Source organism: Tursiops truncatus, chromosome X (assembly GCF_011762595.2).
Source record: "Tursiops truncatus isolate mTurTru1 chromosome X, mTurTru1.mat.Y, whole genome shotgun sequence".
Taxonomy (NCBI): Eukaryota; Metazoa; Chordata; class Mammalia; order Artiodactyla; family Delphinidae; genus Tursiops; species Tursiops truncatus.
Window position 1 is genome coordinate 118,236,347 of NC_047055.1, and position 17,704 is coordinate 118,254,050.

The 17,704-nt window shown below is 42.9% G+C and overlaps 1 protein-coding gene across 6 annotated transcripts in view; it reads right to left on the reverse strand.

Annotated features, from left to right (window-relative positions):
- Positions 1–1,300: 1,300 nt before the first annotated feature.
- OFD1 (OFD1 centriole and centriolar satellite protein) overlaps positions 1,301–17,704 on the reverse strand; it is a 71,510-nt gene continuing 55,106 nt past the window's right edge. For all 6 annotated transcript variants that reach the window (XM_019925591.3, XM_019925592.3, XM_073798966.1 and 3 more), the window contains 7 exons: positions 17,175–17,295; positions 15,708–15,808; positions 6,445–6,564; positions 3,251–3,408; positions 2,336–2,494; positions 1,737–1,804; positions 1,301–1,442 (listed from right to left, as the gene is read on the reverse strand). In XM_019925591.3, coding sequence (XP_019781150.1) covers positions 1,400–1,442; positions 1,737–1,804; positions 2,336–2,494; positions 3,251–3,408; positions 6,445–6,564; positions 15,708–15,808; positions 17,175–17,295 — 770 coding nt within the window. In that variant the 3' untranslated portion in view covers positions 1,301–1,399. The remainder of the gene's footprint in view (positions 1,443–1,736; positions 1,805–2,335; positions 2,495–3,250; positions 3,409–6,444; positions 6,565–15,707; positions 15,809–17,174; positions 17,296–17,704) is intronic.

The following is a 17,704-nucleotide window of genomic DNA, read 5'->3' on the forward strand; positions in this document are numbered from 1 at the left end:
TGTCATGGAACTTAAAGGCCAAACAAGTTTCACCGGCAACGACAACTGAGCCCAGTCTGTATACATAAAGGGAAAGGAATCCTCTAGGGTTTTACTGAGCAGACAGACCAGCCCAGCCCTGCCTGTGCTAGATGCTGGGTGACCACCTGTTAGCACTGAAAGTCTCACGTCCTGGAAAACCCCTAAGGCCAGGCACCCTCAGAGGAGTTCTGTGTGCACTTTTTGGTGACTATACCGGCAGTGTCATTAAAGAACTTTTCCGAGACACTCCCACGTGCAAGCCAGACGCTGGGCTGAGAGCTGCACGGGTACAAAGATGAAGGGGAGGGCGAGCAAATGAGTCCCCTCTTCCCTTTGTGGAAGTTATGCTGGTGCTGCATTTGATTGCAGTTTCCTAGATTTGGGCGATGTGTGGTTTCTAAAGGTCATTCTGGAGAGGGACATCTGATGGGTGACCCACTGCAAGTCCCAGGATGTCTTCCACCAGACCAGCTCCAGAACAGCCCAGGTCAGAGGCAGTACTGGTCTCGACACCTGGGTATACATCTGGGCTCTGTGACCTGATGGCCATGAGACCTTGGCCAAGTCACTAACCTCACTGTGCCTCGCGTTTCCTGATCTGTAAAATGTGGACACTCACAGTACCTACACTTTGTATGGCTGATACAAGCACTAAATGAGTTAATACCTATAAAGGTTTAAAACTATACCTGGCACACAGCAAGTGCTCGATAAATGTTACCTTCTCTTTTATCACCATTTCAGAAGGGTTTGTGTTGATTATCAAGAAAAAGATGTCAAAAGTAAAAGACCAGAGGTGATATAATACTATTTCTAGAGCCTAGAATAGAAAAACCCGTGTCTCTATGTTCAGGGACAAATCACAAACAAGAGTGTCAGGGAAGATGGCCTTCTGTTTGACAGCTGGTAGCCCGACTCTGGAGAGGAAGGAACACAGATGAAACTTCCAAAATGCAGGCCTAGAACTTGACCAATAAGGTAAGTTTTCAAGTAGCCATAACCTAAGACAAAAATGCAAAAAAAAAAATTAGCAGCTCATTTCAGTGTAATGAAGGGCCTAAGAATGAGACATGCTGAAGAGGTGTCCCTTTGTGTTTTTTTTGAACTGTATTTTATTTTTTATACAGCAGTGTCTTATTAGTTATCTATTTTATACATATTAGTATATATATGTCAATCCCAATCTCCCAATTCATCCCCCCGCCCCACAGATGTCACTTATTTTTCATTTATACACTATAGTACCAAACAGAATTATGAAAAAAAAAATCACACTGGATCACACATGATTTTTTATTGAGCATTTCGTCTTATCACAGAGAAATCATAGGCCTTTAGTTACAGTATCTGAGTAAGCAGCTGCACAGCAAGAACACGGTTACCAAGTGTCATCTGGTTCCTCGTGAGAAAAGCCTGTCAAACTAAATTAGGGAAAGACAAAAAATTTAAAAATTTGTTAAATTCTTGTTAAGTTTATTCAGGGATCTCTGTCATGCTCTCTTTCCTTCCCTGTGGGATTTCTGCCCTTGCTTACGATCTGCATCAGTAGCAATTTCACAGGTTACAAAATGCAATCGATTTTTTTTTTTAAGTCAGTCATTTTGACTGATTCAGTTTCTTAAAGGCAAACTCAGATATCTGAACCTTTCCCTGGCTGACAAAAGCAGCAATATGATAATGGTTTGCACAAGAACACAACGTAGGGGACGCCATACCTTTCATCTTTGTCACTAGATGGCAGTGTGTCCACTTGTGAGTCCTCTATGACCACCTTTTTTGAACTCTGACACAAAGGGGCGGGGAGAAGAATTTTGCAATTAGATGTGGATTCATTTTATTAAACACTTTATGATTTCTCTAAGAACTACTTTTGAAATATATATGTAATTTAAGCGTCTAAAAAAGCAGTGACTTTTAAACTTGACGTTTAGCAAGCACATCAGAATAAACTACCTGGAAGGCATTCTCAACACCCATAGTACTTTAGACTTACATCAAATATTACTGTCTTAGGGCTAATGCGTTCAGTATTTGTTCATAGGGCTTTCATTACATTTATTTCTTGTTCTTAAAATAATAGAGACATCCCAACTTTCACAAACTTTGACAAATCAAAATCTCTTCAATCTTTTACCCAAGCAAAAGGGATGACATTTTGTCAGGAGTGTACTGAGGCTCCATGTGAACTCTGGACTATCTATGCTTTTACCTTTGTCCCCAGTGGAGAAGGCAGATCCTAATCCCCCAGGTTTCAAGTAAACCACAGAAGCCCTCGGCACCCGCACCCACAGACGCCCGTCCACAGCATCGGCACCTTATCTGTGGTATCCCGGTCTTGACCCCATTGGAGGATCTTCATGTACTTCTCTAAAGGATTTTCACTACAGACAGATTTAGATTTGTCTTTCGTTTCCTGAATGCTCATTTCGAATTCTTTTTCCATTTCCATCTTCAACGATTCTTCAATTAGCCTCTGAAACAGGTGAGGGCCAAAATAAGAAATATACAATGACATCTTTTAAAACTTCTAAGGGTTGAAAAATGCACAGTAATATAATCCTGATCCTTTAAGTACAACCTGCATGCCAGAGAACTGTTTCTTTTTTTAACTGAAGTCATTGCTACTATCAAAGGGGGATAAAAACCTGTCATCTCAATGAAGGAAAGGATGAATCTGCCTCAACTGTCCTGTGCTGTAGACCACATTAACCAGGAGGCCAAGGACCCCTCACACGGAGGATTAGTTCACATAAGCCTCAGCAGGCAGGCGAAGTGGCCCGAGTCACCCATCTGGGACCAGAACCAGGGCCAGAAGAGCACCAAACGCGGAGGGCAGGGGTGCCCCGGAAGCCACCTCCCTGGGGTTCCTTGAGTCCCAGCTAGCCAACCCTGCGAGTCTCTTCTTTCAACCTCATTTGCAACGAGAAGATCAACAGCAAAACAAGGTCCTCCTCGTTTCCGAGCCTGTTTTCAGGACCAGATGAGGATGCACATGAATGGGGCTGGCCATGCTACCCTGAACCAGGAAAGGCACGAGGCCTGCACGCCCCGCAGCCGTCCTCAGTGCTCTCCAGCAAAGAAGAGGGTCGGAGGCCACCAGTGGCTTGTTCACTTATCTGCCGCTCCTAGGACTTCAGGACACACGAAGGACTCACCCTCCCAAGAGCAGGGCACTTGCTGCAGGGGGCCACGAAGCGGCTAGGACAGAGAACTCACTGCGCATCCTCACCCTTTCCTGATCCAGCTTTTCTACTTCTTGCCGTTCCCTTTCCAGAGCTTCTTGCCACCTGCTCTGCCTCTGCTCTTCTCCCTGACTTCGTTCCTTTGCTTGTTGTTCCCATATTGTTTCTTCTTCCTCCTGTTCTCCAAGTGGTTTCTGATCTACACCTAACGAGACAGAAGATAAAGAATCAACAGCTTCCAGCAGCAGACTTTTCAAACAAACTTGGGATCGGCTTTGGCAGGGGCCTTGCCAAGCCCCAGGGAGACCGCGTGATTCTCGGCCGCCTCTGTGCACCTACTTTGAGCAACTGCTCCCCACTCACGGCCTTCGAGGCTCCAGACCCACTCCCGGGAGCGAGCGCCGCCCACCTCTCACCTCACTGAGATGAGCCCAGGTCATCCTCAGCACCACGACATCCACTGTCCTCCCCTCCGCCCCCATCTCCTCCTTCCTCCATCCTTGCCAAGGCAAGCCCTGCATTTCTGCCTCTGCATTGGTTTCCAAGCCCGCCCCATCCTTAGGATTCTGATGCACACACATTTGTCCCCATTTACTTCCACAGCACTTTTGTCACTCCCCACCCGCCACCCACTCCCACAGAGGCACTCGAGTCTCCTGAGCCCGGAGCACGACAAAACCACCACCCTCCCCACTTCCCCGCTCGGGCCACCTTGCCGTCACCCCACTTCCTCCGGGCTGATCCCTCCCCGGGGTTTTGGTTAGCACCTCCGTCCTGGTCATCCCCACACATTCTCTCTCATCCTGATCTCTCTCCCAGGCCTCACATCCGTGCTGTCAGCGGGGCAGTTCCCTGCCAGTTGCATTCCTGTCCCTTTCACTGCGCTCTTCCTACGCTCTGCCCAGCAAGCCACCAGGGCTTATGGCTTCTGCCTCCGGTTCCCACTGCTGTGGTGAGGGTCCTTACCACCAGCTCCTGCACAGCTCCACTACCGGAGTCTACGCTCTCCCCAACACCAGTCGCTTGGCCTTCAAACAACCCCGCTTCGTTAGCACCAGTCACTCCCTGAAGGCCAGGATTTGCTGTGTGTCGTCTCTGCTCTGGCAGGGTCCACACCCACAGCAGCCTAGGCCCCGACACCCTGCCTTTTTCTTTCTGCACTGACTTCCTCCCCATCACCACCACTCCTGCACCTGAAACACCCTATCCCCGCGCCAGCACACTCACCAATCCCCGACTCCAGCTGCTCTTGCCTGCTCCCACCCTCGCGTCCGCGGGCTCCCCGACCCGACACGCTCCCTCCCCCGCCACCCCTCCCACAAAACCCTACCTACCCCGCGAGCCCCAACCCAAGCGCACCTACGTGTCCCCACAGGGACAGGGAGCCTCTCCAGCGCCATATTCACATGGTATTTCGTGCCTGCCTTGCCCCAAACCCTGTGTATCTTTTTACTACTTCTATTCCTTCCAGGCGAGGCCCATGCTTTAATTATGTGTTGACTCCCTATAGCCCACAGCACAAGTCCCTGTGCCTCACAGGTTTAATTAAATTCCAATCCTGCTGATGATTATGCTGACCTTTCTCCACCAGCTCCAGTCTACAACCTCATTTCTTCCCCCCTAAACAATGCTGAGAAACAGACAAACTCGTAGATTTACACCAGAGGACTTTGAACCTCTTTGCCATGCCCTGTTCGACATCACCAACAGAACTGAGCTAGCTTTCCTAATAGGAGAGAGGTAACAGTCTTCTCTGTCCCTTGATCCTGGCCATGAACTTGAACACCAGAGGCGGCAGCTGGTCATTTCCACAGGCAGAAATGCAACCTTCTGCCTCCTTGCTGGGGGAGAAGGGTCACTCCCAAATGGTGTCGCTTTCTCACATGGAACAGGGACCTCAGATAGGAATGCTGTTTGGTGCCAATTTAAAAAGTTAAAGAAGGAAGAAAAAAGGGCTCCTTCTTTGCCGTGGGGTATACTTTGTGGCTGCAGAGTGGCATACAAAAACCTCTTGGACAAAAACCTCTTTGGATTAAGAGTTTAAAAAAAAAAAAAAAGAAGCTTTTCCACTGGGCACCTCAAAGATACCAAATTTCAGCCTTTTCATTTCTCTTTGGGCCCAGATGCAGAGGTCACATGAACAGCAGAGAATTTCTCAATGATCAAAATGTGGCCACACTACTTAATAATCATTTAAAAAGCCATTATTATAATCTCCATTCCATCTCAGAGGCAGAACACCTATCTACTCAGTTGGTTTTCCTTATTCTATTATTATTATTTTTTTTTGCGGTACGTGGGCCTCTCACTGCTGTGGCCTCTCCCGTTGCGGAGCACAGGCTCGGGACGCGCAGGCTCAGCGGCCATGGCTCATGGGCCCAGCCGCTCTGCGGCATGTGGGATCTTCGCGGACCAGGGCACGAATCCGTGTCCCCTGCATCAGCAGGCGGACTCTCAACCACTGTGCCACCAGGGAAGCCCTATTCTATTATTTTTATTCCCATCTCTGCCAGACGGCTGCCCATCAGGTCCGCTCTCAGGTGGCCACCATCCCTACTCAGTACCCATCCGACTGGAGGTCCTTGGTGATGGCTTGCTGACCATCCCACCCTTTCACTAGAAGCTCTGTGAAGCAGGGACTTGGGCTGGTTCACTGCTGAATTCCCAGCCTCCATGAAAGTGCCCAGCACAGAAAAAGCTCTTGATCAAGCTGCCCTGAAAGAGTGCTTTCCAGAATGATTTACGTGGGAATCAGCAAAATCAACCCTCTCAAAAAACTCTTGCTTCTGTCAGCAACTCACATATTCCTGAGTACTGTGACTTCAAACAAACTGCTTACAAGAGGCTTTACGTAGGTTTGGGGGATGATGTTCTCAGAATTTGCAAACGACTAGTAGGTGGTTTTACTTGAGGAATTGCCAGTATAAGGCTTCAGCACTTTGCTCCAAGGAGAAAAGGACCTGGCTATTGGCCAAGCCCCGAACCAAAGCTCCCATCTCCCCCTCCACAGGCTGCTAAGGGAAGGGGGGAGTCTGGAGAAGGGAGAGGGAGAGACAAAGTGGGCCAGACAAGTTAAGTCTGATGATCACTTTTCCTCCAATATCATCAGCTTTTCTGAAGACTGAAATATAAAGGGTTAACTTTCCTAATTTTTTAAGGCATGAAGGAAGCAAAGAGACAGAAAGAAAAATAATATTAATTATTATTATTAACATATCTCATTAGTTAAAGAAAAACTTACTTGGGTACTGATAAGAGACACGTCTGGCAGGCACAGTGGCTGCAGCACCGTCCACATGAGGCACGTTGCCAGCAGGATGGAGGCCGTCCATCTCAAACTGCCTCGGTACGTTCCCTGCATCTACATGAGGTGCAAACGAGTCCCCCATGAGTCCTTCACAGCAGCAGCAAGAGAAGGGAGGGTGGGGATAATTCCTTGCTGAGCATTTAAGTTTCAGACAAAGCAACTGGGCCAGCTCTTTCCTTACAGGATTCTAGGAAGTCAGCCTAGCCACTTGTCAATGTATCTGTTTCTCAAAGCATTCTTAGGAGATTCATTTACAAATTCAATTTGTTACCCAGTAGGAAAATCAATCCAGTGACAGAAGAATTCACCTGGCTTGGCAGATAATCATTTGAATTCTATTTAAATATCAATGATTTAACAAAGTTAATGAAGTTGGTTACAAAGATTTGGTAAAACATACTAAGCCCTTTCGTTTACCTATTCAAAATACTATACACTCGGACTTGAGGATGAAGCTCACAAGGCAAACAATAGGTTAATATACAAATATAAAGACTTCCTGGGGGATTGGATCAAGATGGTGGAGGAGTAGGACATGGAGCTCACCTTCTCCCACAAATACATCAAAAATACATCTACACGTGGAACGATTCTCACAAAACATCGACTGAACACTGGCAGAGAACCTCAGACTTCCAAAAGGGTGAGGAAAACGCCAGGTGAGTGGGTAGGATAAAAGAAAAAAGAAAAAAAAAAAGAGAGAAAGGAATCGGGACAAAACCTGCGCCCGTGGGAAGGAACTGCAAAAAAGGAAAGGTTTCCGCACCCTGGCAAGTCCCCTCACTGGTGGGGAAACAGAGACCTGCACAGATGGCTGGTGCTACCACCCGGCACCCCACAGCCTGCTGGGGTGGTTGGGGGCTAGGTGCTGAGGCTCAGGCTTCAGAGGTCAGAACCGGGGAGATAGCCTGAGGGCGCTCGGGTGTGGTGTGTCATAACTGGGGGAGTATGGGAAGAAGCCTGGGACGGCCAGATAGGCAAGGCGCCGTTGTTGGGGGACGCGCAAGGAAAGGAGCGGGACCACCATAGGAGCTTCTCCATGCGCACTCTCAGGTGGCAGGGCACCACTTACACAAGCTCTGGGGGCGGGTGCAACCACTGCCACTGCTGAGGATCCCACAACCGGGCACCAATCACTGCCCCTGCCCTCCTGGGAGGATGTTTTGGCCGCACACCTGCACAGCCCCTATCACAGGGATAACAACCAGCACACACTGAGGAAAGAGACGGTAAACATCCAAACCAAAAACGGCCCTCACGCAAAAAGAATACTAAACTCACACAAGCTATGCAGGGAAGCTTTTGCATATAAATAGCGCTCCAAGACCACAGTAGATAACTGTTTCTCCTAAATTCACAGAGTAAGAGAAATATAAGTAAAATGCAGAAGCAGAGGAACCACTCCCAGGTAAAAGACCAAGAGAATTCCCCTGAAGGAACAAACAGTGAAACAGACCTCTTCAGTCTAACAGACACTGAGTTAAAAAAAAAAAAAAGAAAGAAAAGAAACTACTGAAGGAATTAAGGAAGGCTATCAACAGAAATGTGGATAACTATAAAAAGGAACTAGAAACTATAAGGAGGAGCTAAGAAAAATTAGAAAATTCATTTGCCAATACTAAAGGGGAGCTAAAGGCAATGAATACCAGAATGAATAATGAAGAAACAATAAGTGATCTGGAAGACAGAATAATGGAAATTACACAATCAAAACAGCAGACAGAAAACCAAATGAAAAAACAAAGCAATGTAAGAGACCAATGGGATAATATAAAGCAGGTCAATCTACCCATAATGGGGATTCCAGAAGGAGAAGAAAGAAAAAAGGGGATAAAAAATGTATTTGAAGAAACTATGGCTGAAAACTTGCCAAGCCTAAAGAAACAGATATCTAGATAAGGAAGCACAGAGAGTTCCAAATAAGGTAAACGCAAAGTAGACCTATACCAAGACATATTATAATAAACATGGCAAAAGTTAAAGAGAGAATTCTAAAGGCAGCAAAAGAAAAACAAAGATTAAAAGATTAATTAAAAGATTAAAAGATAATTAAGATTAAAAAAAACTTAAAACAAAGATTAATTAAAAGGGAACCCTCCCATAAGGCTATCAGCTAATTTTTCTAAAGAAATGCTGCAGGCCAGAAGTGAGTGGCAAAATATATTCAAAGTCTTGAAATGGGAAAATCTGTAACCTAGAATACTCTACCCAGCAAGATTATCATTTAGAAGAGGAGGAGAAATAAAGAATTTCTCAGACAAGCAAAAACAAAAAGAAAACAGCAATACTAAACCTATCTGAAAAGAAATATTGAAAGGTCTTCTCTAAATAGAAAAGAAACAAAAAGATACAGGAAGGACGAAATCACTATTGGAAAGTAAATCACTTAAATTAGCCAGTATATATAGATCAAAAAGAAAAAATCAAAAACCAATTTGTGAAAGCGACAATAAAACAAGGAACAGCAAAAGGATAAACATGAAGACGTAAAAAAAAAGGACATCAAAACCATAAAAGGTGGGGAAGGAAAGTAAGAAAATGTAGACTTTTTTAAGAATGTGTTTGGGCCTATATGACTATCAGTCTAAAACAAGCAGATACAGGAAGGGGTTCACATACTTGAAAAACAGGGCAACTGCAAGTCAAAAACATACAATAGATTCACAAAAACCAGAAAGAAAACACAAGCATAAAGGGAAATCCTCAAACCACAAAAAGGAACAAAGAAGAAACATAGAATCAATTGGAAAACAAGATTTAAAATGGCAATAAATACATATGTATCAATAAGTACCTTAAATGTCAATGGACTGAACGCTCCAATAAAAATACACAGGACTTCCCTGGTGGCGCAGTGGTTAAGACTCCGTGCTCCCAATGCAGGGGGCCCAGGTTCAATCCCTGGTCAGGGAACTAGATCCCACAGGCATGCTGCAACTAAGAAGCCCACCTGCCGCAACTAAGGAGCCAATGTGCTGCAACTAAGACCCAGCACTACCAAATAAATAAATTAATTAATTAAAAAAAACAACCACAGTGGCAGACTGGATTAAAAAACAAGAGCCTACAATATGCTGCCTACAAAGAGACCCACCTTAGCGCAAAGGACACACATAGATGGAGAGTGAGGGATGGAAAAAGATATCATGCAAACGGAAATGACAACAATGCAGCAGTTGCAATACTCATAACAGACAAAATAGACTTTAAAACAAAGATCATAAAGAAACATAAAGAAGGACACTATATAATGGTAAAAGGATCAATACAAGAAGAGGCTTTTACACGCATCAACATATATGCACGTAATATAGGAGGCACCCAAATACATAAAACAAATACTAACAGACATAAAGGGAGAAACTGATGGGAATACAATAGTAGTAGGAGATTTTAACACACACTAACATCAATGGACAGATCTTCTGGACAAGATCAATAAGGCAACAGAGGTCCTAAATGATACAGTAGAGAGGTTAGAATTGATATTTTCAGGACATTATATCCAAGAAAAAGAACAGAATATGCATTCTTTTCAAGTGCACATGGACCATTCTCTAAGACTGACCACATACTAGGGCACAAAACTAACCTCAACAAATTTAAGCATACAGAAATTATTTCAAGCATCTTCTCTGACCACAACAGCATGAAACCAGAAATCAAGCACAGAAAAAGAAATGAGAAAAAAACGATTACACAGAGACTAAACAACATGTTACTAAAAAACCAATGGGTCAATGAGGAATTCAAAAAGAAAATTAGGGACTTGCCTGGTGGTCAAGTGGTTAAGACTCTGCATGCCCAATGCAGGGGGCCTGGGTTCGATCCCTGGTCAGGGAACTAGATCCCGTGTGCTGCAACTAAAGATCCCACATGCTGCAACGAAGATCCCACACATGGTGACAAAGATGCCACGTGCCACAACCAAGACTTGGCACAACCAAATAAATTAATAAACAAATATTTTTTTTAAAAAAAGAAAAATTAAAAATACCTTGAGACCAATGGCAATGAAAACACAACCATACAAAATCTATGGGACACAGCAAAAGCAGTTCTTAGAGGGAAGTGCATAGCGATACAGGCTTTCCTCAAAACAAACAAACAAACAAAATCTCAAATAACCTAATATGCCACCTCAAAGAATTAGAAAAAGAACAAACAAAACTGAAAGTCAGCGGAAGGAAGGAAATAATAAAGATCAGGGAGGAAATGAATAATATAGAGATTTAATAAACAATAGAAAAAAAATCAGTAAAAACAAGAGCTGGTGCTTTGAAAGGGTAAACAAAATGAACAAACCTCTGGCCAGGCTCACCAAGAAGAGAAGAGAGACAATCCAAATAAACAAAATAAAAAAATGAAAAAGGAGAAATCTCAACTGATACTTCAGAAATACAAAAAACCGTAAGACAATACTATGAACAATTATATGCCACCAAATTCAACAATGTAGAAGAAACGGACAACTTTCTAGAAACATGCAGCCCACCAAAATGGAATCAAGAAGCAATAAATAATTTGAACAGACCGATCACTAGAAGTGAAATAGAATCCATAGTCAAAAAACTTCCTACAAACAGAAGTCCAGGACCAGATGGCTTCACACCCAAATTCTACCAAACATACAAAGATGAACTTACACTGATTCTTCTCAAACTCTTCCAAAAACTTGAGGAGGGAACACTCCCAGACATTCTATGAAGCCACCATCACCCTGACACCAGGGACAAACCAGACAAAGACACCACCAAGAAGGAAAATTACAGGCCAATATCTTTGATGCATGCAGATGCAAAAATCCTCAACAAACTATTAGCAAACCAAACCCAACAACACATAAAAAAGATCATACACCACGACCAAGTGGGATTCATCCCAACTTCACAAGGATGGTTCAACATATGCAAATCAATCAATGTGATACACCACATCAACAAAAGAAAAGACAAAAACCACATGGTCATCTCAATAGATGCAGAAAAAGCATCTGACAAAATTCAACATCCATTCATGATAAAAACTCTCACCAAAGTGGGTATAGAGGGAGCATCTCTCAACATAATAAAAGCTATCTATGACAAACCCACAGCCAATGTAATACCCAATGTAACACCCAAAAGCTGAAAGCCTTTCTGCTAAAATCTGGAACTCAAGGATGCCCACTCTCACCTCTTCTATTCAACATAGTACTGAAAGTTCTAGCCACAGCAATCAGACAAGACAAAGAAATAAAAGATATCCAAATTGGAAGGGAAGAGGTAAAATGGTCACTATATGCAGATGACATGACACAATATTCAATATATAGAACACCCTAAGGACTCCACACAAAAACTACTAGATCTAATAAATGAATTCAGCTAAGTAGCAGGAAACAAGATTAACATTTGGAAATCTGTTGCCTTTCTTTACACTAACAATGAAATAACAGAACGGGAATGTAAAAAAACAATACCTTTTAAAATAGCACCAGAACCCAAAAAACAAAAAAACCGAGGAATAAACATGACCAAGGAAGTGAAAGACTTATACACTGAGAACTATGAAACATAAATAAGGAAATTAAAGAGGATTCAAAGAAATAGGAAGATATCCCATGCTCTTGGATTGGAACAATGTTGTTAAAATGGCCATATTACCCAAAGCAACCTACAGCTTTAATGTGATCCCTATCAAATGACCCATGACATTTTTCACAGAACTAGAACAAATAATTCTAAAATTTACATTGAACCATAAAAGACCCAGAATTGCCAAAGCAATCCTGAGGCAAAAAAACAAGGCAGGAGGCATTTCCCTCCGAGACTTCAGACAGTACTACAAAGCTACAGTAATCAAAACAGCATAGTACTGGCACAAAAATAGACATATGGATCAATGAAACGGAACAGAGCCCAGAAACAAACCCATACACTTAGGGTCAATCTTCGACAAAGAAGGAAAGAATATACAATGGGAAAAAGACGGTCTCTTCAGCAAGTGGTGTTGGGAAAGTTGGACAGCTGCATGTAAATTAATGAATTTAGAACACACCATCTCACCATACACAAAAATAAACTCAAAATGGGTTAAAGATTTAAACATAAGACATGACACCATAAAAATCCTAGGAAAAATCCTAGGGAAAACATTTTCTGACATAAATTGTAACAATGTTTTTTAGGTCAGTCTCCCAAGGCAATAGAAATAAAAACAAAAATAAACAAATGAGACCTAATCAAACTTTTAAGCTTTTGCACATCAAAGGAAACCATAAACAAGATGAAAAGACAACCCTCAGAATGGGAGAAAATATTTGCAAGTGATGCGACTAACAAGGGCTTAATCTCCAAAATATACAAACAGCTCATACAACTCGACAACAAAAGAACAAACAACACAATCAAAAAATGGGCTGAAGACTTTAATGGACATTTCTCCAAGGAAGACATACAGATGGCCAGTAAAGAAAAGATGCTCTAGATGCAAAGATTCTTAACAAAACTTTAGCAAATTGAATGTGACAATATATAAAAAGGGTACAGTGTTGGGAAAAGAGCCAGGAAGCCTGGGTGCCTAAACTGAATGAGCCGGGAAAGTGAGCTGAAATCTGAGAAGTAAAGGGAACTAGATCAAGAGGGCCAGAGTGCATGTTCTAGATCACCTGACTTAATTGGTTTTATTTATTTATTTATTTTGGCCACAGCATGTGGGATCTTAGTTCCCCAACCAGGGATGGAACCTGTGCCCCCTGCATTGGAAGCACAGACTCTTAACCACTGGACTGCCAGGGAAGTCCCATGCCTTAATTGGTTTTAATGGCCCTGAACTGAATGGGTAATACTAATGGTGATAATTTGAGACCCCTTTATAAGCAAAAAGGGAAGATGTGCGGGGACAGTGAATACCACAGAGAGAAATGGTAACCTCAGCATAAGGACCTGGACTTTTAATCTGAGTGGGATACTTGAGAAGCCAGTATAGGGTTTTGAGAAGAGGAGTGATATACCATTATTTGACTGTGTTTTAACACTCTATTTTGTTGAGAACATATTTTAGTAGAGTAAGGACAGAATCAGGTAGACCAAATAAATATGTAAATCAAAGTATTCTGTAAATTATAAGTTAAATATTAATGAATCACATATTGGGATAATTTATTAAAAAAAAGAAAAGATGCTCAACATCACTAATTATCAGAGAAATGCAAATCAAAACTACAATGAGGTACCATCTCACACCACTCAGAATGGCCATCGTTAAAAAGTCTACAAATAATAAATGCTGGAGATGGTGTGGAGAAAAGAGAACTCTCCTACACTGTTGGTGGGAATGTAAGTTGTTGCAGCCACTATGGAAGACAGTATAGCAGTTCCTTAGAAAACTAAACATAGAATTATCATATGGTCCAGCAATCCCACTCCTGGGCATATACCCAGACAAAACTCGAATCGAGAAAGATATATGCACCCCTATGTTCATAGCAGCACTATTCACAATAGCCAAGACAAGGAAACAACCTAAATGTCCATCGCCAGATGAATGGATAAAGAAGATGTGGTGCATATATACAATGGAATACCACTCAGCCATAACAAGGAACAAAATGATGCCATCTGCATCAACACAGACGGATCTAGAGATTATCATACTAAGTACGTCAGAAAGAGAAAGACAAAGTCCATATGATAGCACTTGAATGGGGAATCTAAAATATGGCACAAAGGAACCTATCTATGAAACAGGAACAGACTCACAGACATAGAGAACAGACTTGTGGTTGCCAAGGGGGAAGGGGGGAGGGAGAGGGATGGACTAGAAGTCTGGGGTTAGTAGATGCTAACTATTACATTTAGAATGAATAAACAACAAGGTCCTACTGTAGAGTACAGGAAACTATATCCAATCTCCTGGGATAAACCATAATGGAAAAGAATATTAAAAAAATGTATATATGCATATAATTGAGTCACTTTGCTGTACAGCAGAAATTAGCTCCACATTGTAAATCAACTATACTCCAATAAGAAAAAAAAAGACTTCCCGATATAACACAGGGAAGAGAGCCAATACTCCATAATAACTATAAACGGAGTATAACCTCTAAAAATTCTGAGCCACTATATTGTACATAGTAACTTCTATAATATTGTACATCAACTGTACTTCAATAAAAAAAGAATGCTACATAAACTAGTTACTATAGTATGTAATCTTAGGATTGATTTTTCTCACTAAGCTAATTCCGTGCAGATCCATGCAAACTGTTGCATGTATCAACAGTCTGTTTCACTAATTGCTGAGTGGTAGTTCACCGTATAGATTTGCCATCATCTGTTTAACCATTCACTAATTGAAGGATACCTGGGTTGTTTCAAGTTTCTGGCTATCATGAACAAAGCTTCTATAACCAAAAAAAAACCAAGACTTGCCAAGACGGAAAGAACCTCAGAGCTGGTTGACTCTACATCCTTATTTTAGACTGTTCTACCTCGGAGCCTCCTGCTTCAGTATAAGGCAGGGCCAAAGTCAGGACACCAGTTTCTAGACTCTTAAGCTGATTTTTTTTTTTTTTTTTTTTTGCGGTATGCGGGCCTCTCACTGTTGTGGCCTCTCCTGTTGTGGAGCACAGGCTCTGGACGCGCAGGCTCAGTGGCCATGGCTCACGGGCCCAGCCGCTCCGTGGCATGTGGGATCTTCCCGGACTGGGGCAGAACCTGTGTCCCCTGCATTGGCAGGCGGACTCTCAACCACTGCGCCACCAGGGAAGCCCTTAAGCTTATACTCTTTTACCTCCATTCTCTAACTAAGAAAGGGTTTTCTCAATCTGAGGCAATTGATGGAATCAGTATAATTCAAAAAAAAAATAACAACTTTTTCACATTCCATAAAAGAGGAAAAAAAAGCAAATTTTAAGAAGTCACTTATTTTAAACCTGAGGCAATCCTAAACTTCATAAATTAAGGATTCACTTATGGGCTTAGCTCCGACTTTGCAATTAGTTATCCTGAAATTTTTAAAAAATGGAACTCAGAACCTGAAAATCTTTCTGATACAAAAACGAGGCACTGTATCTGTATGTGTGGTTTTATCATAAAATGAGTGTCCTAATTTGTAACTGCTTTATTTTTTATAACAATGGGTATGTTTTGCCAAAACTAAACTTTCTACATTTTGAACTTATAAAAACAAGTATTAATATTTAAACTTACATTCAAAAGACGGTTCAAATTCCTCATGATCCTTAAAAGCTAGCTTGTCCAGATTTGAAAATTCACTTTTGTCTTGAAGTTCTGTTTCTCTTTGATAAAGACTGGATGGGAAGAATAAAATTCAAGAATGTGAAGCTTTAATAATATAAGACACAAGAGCACAGGGTGATGAAAAAGCCTTTTGTGACTCAAGAAAATGCTTTAGATAATTAATTTTTCGTGCACTCATAGAGAATAAGAGCTATGGTGCACTGGGCGCTCTCCACGCACCAGGCATCATTCCAAACAGTTAATATACTTTAACTCAGCCACTCCTCCAGACCACCTCATGCTGTGAGGTAGGTACTACCACTGTTAACAAAGAATAACGTTGCACTCTCAAGGCTGTTCCTAGAAGGAATTTTTTTTTTTAAAAAGAACTACAAAAAATTTTTGACAAGTTTTTGAAAAACTGTGCACACCTTTAGCATGAGCCAGCTAAAGATGCAACACACCACAGTGCCCTACCTCGGCCCATGTGTGTCCTGCCTCTCCTCTTGGCTTTAGCACAGAAGGAGTGATATAAAAAATATTACATACTTGAGGACCAGGACAGGCACATGTGGCAGTTTTCAACTCTGTACAGTAGAACTGCATCAACACATAGATGCCTAGGCCTGAGCCCAGAACAAAGGAGTCAGAATCTCCTGCCATGGGGACTGGGCACAGGCAGGAGTCCCCCATGTGACTCGAATCCCAGCCTGCCCCTCCCTCCCCCGAGCTTCTCAACACACCCACCGCATCCTGCTTCAGCCATCATATCCTAGGACCCACTACCACTTTCGAATTTATTTCAATGATTTACAAAGTGGAAACTTATTTGCTTATATTTAAATGCCTAAATATCTGTGACTTTTTAATGATGTATGAAACTATTTTAAGTTTACACTGAATTTATTTGCTTTTGCAGAGTCTGTACATCTGTTTTATCTTTATAAACCAAGTCTATTCATGGAACTATGCAAATGCTTATTAATACCATAGTACATATTCTTCTTTTTTTTTCTTGCGGTACACGGGCCTCTCACTGTTTTGGCCCCTCCCGTTGCGGAGCACAGGCTCCGGACGCGCAGGCTCAGCGGCCATGGCTCCACGGCATGTGGGCTCTTCCCGGACCGGGGCACGAACCCACGTCCCTTGCATCGGCAGGCAGACTCTCAACCACTGTGCCACCAGGGAAGCCCATCCATAGTATATATTCTATACATCAAGTTTAGCAAACGAGTAAAAATTACTCATTTGCTAAAAGGAGTCTTTTTCCCCCCAAGTAATGCAGATGATTCCCAAAGATCACACATCTCACAATCTGACTGCAAATTCTATACTGCCACGTAGTCTTTAATATCACCTAAAAGACCAAACACGCCATGACGGAGATCATAGGCAGCAACCAGCCTTGGCAGAGGCTGGGCAGAAGGCGGTACATACCCGGGCTTCTGCTCCGCAGGGCTGGAGAGTGAGTGCACAGAGAGGCTGTACCTGGACTCGGCAGGTGAAGGCTGTGGCGTTCTGTCGGGACAGGGGACAGTGGCCGGGGACTGGCCCAGACCTACAAGGCAGGAGGAACCAGGGTGAGCATGTTACAGATTGTGGGGAGAAGACAGCAGTGTGGTTTCTAAAGAATTCTATTACTTTGAAAATGAATTCTATCATCCTTGCAAACAGTGGAGTTGTGTAAATGATCCACAGAACTGACAATTCAGGCACCTGAATGAAACCGCAGCGGTAACAAGAAAACACATGAAAGTAACCGGCAGCCAAGGCAAAGCCAGTGCCAGTCTCTGAGCACCTTTCCGTGCCGAGCAATACACTGGCACTTGACGCTCTGTCCCACGGCCTCCCACAACAACTGCGACTCGGGGCAGACGCCATGGTTCCCCAGGAGCCCGCGGTTCAAAGGCAGGGCTCTCCTGGGCCCGGCTCCCACGACCTGCTGCTGCGCTCCTGCGGTCCTCATC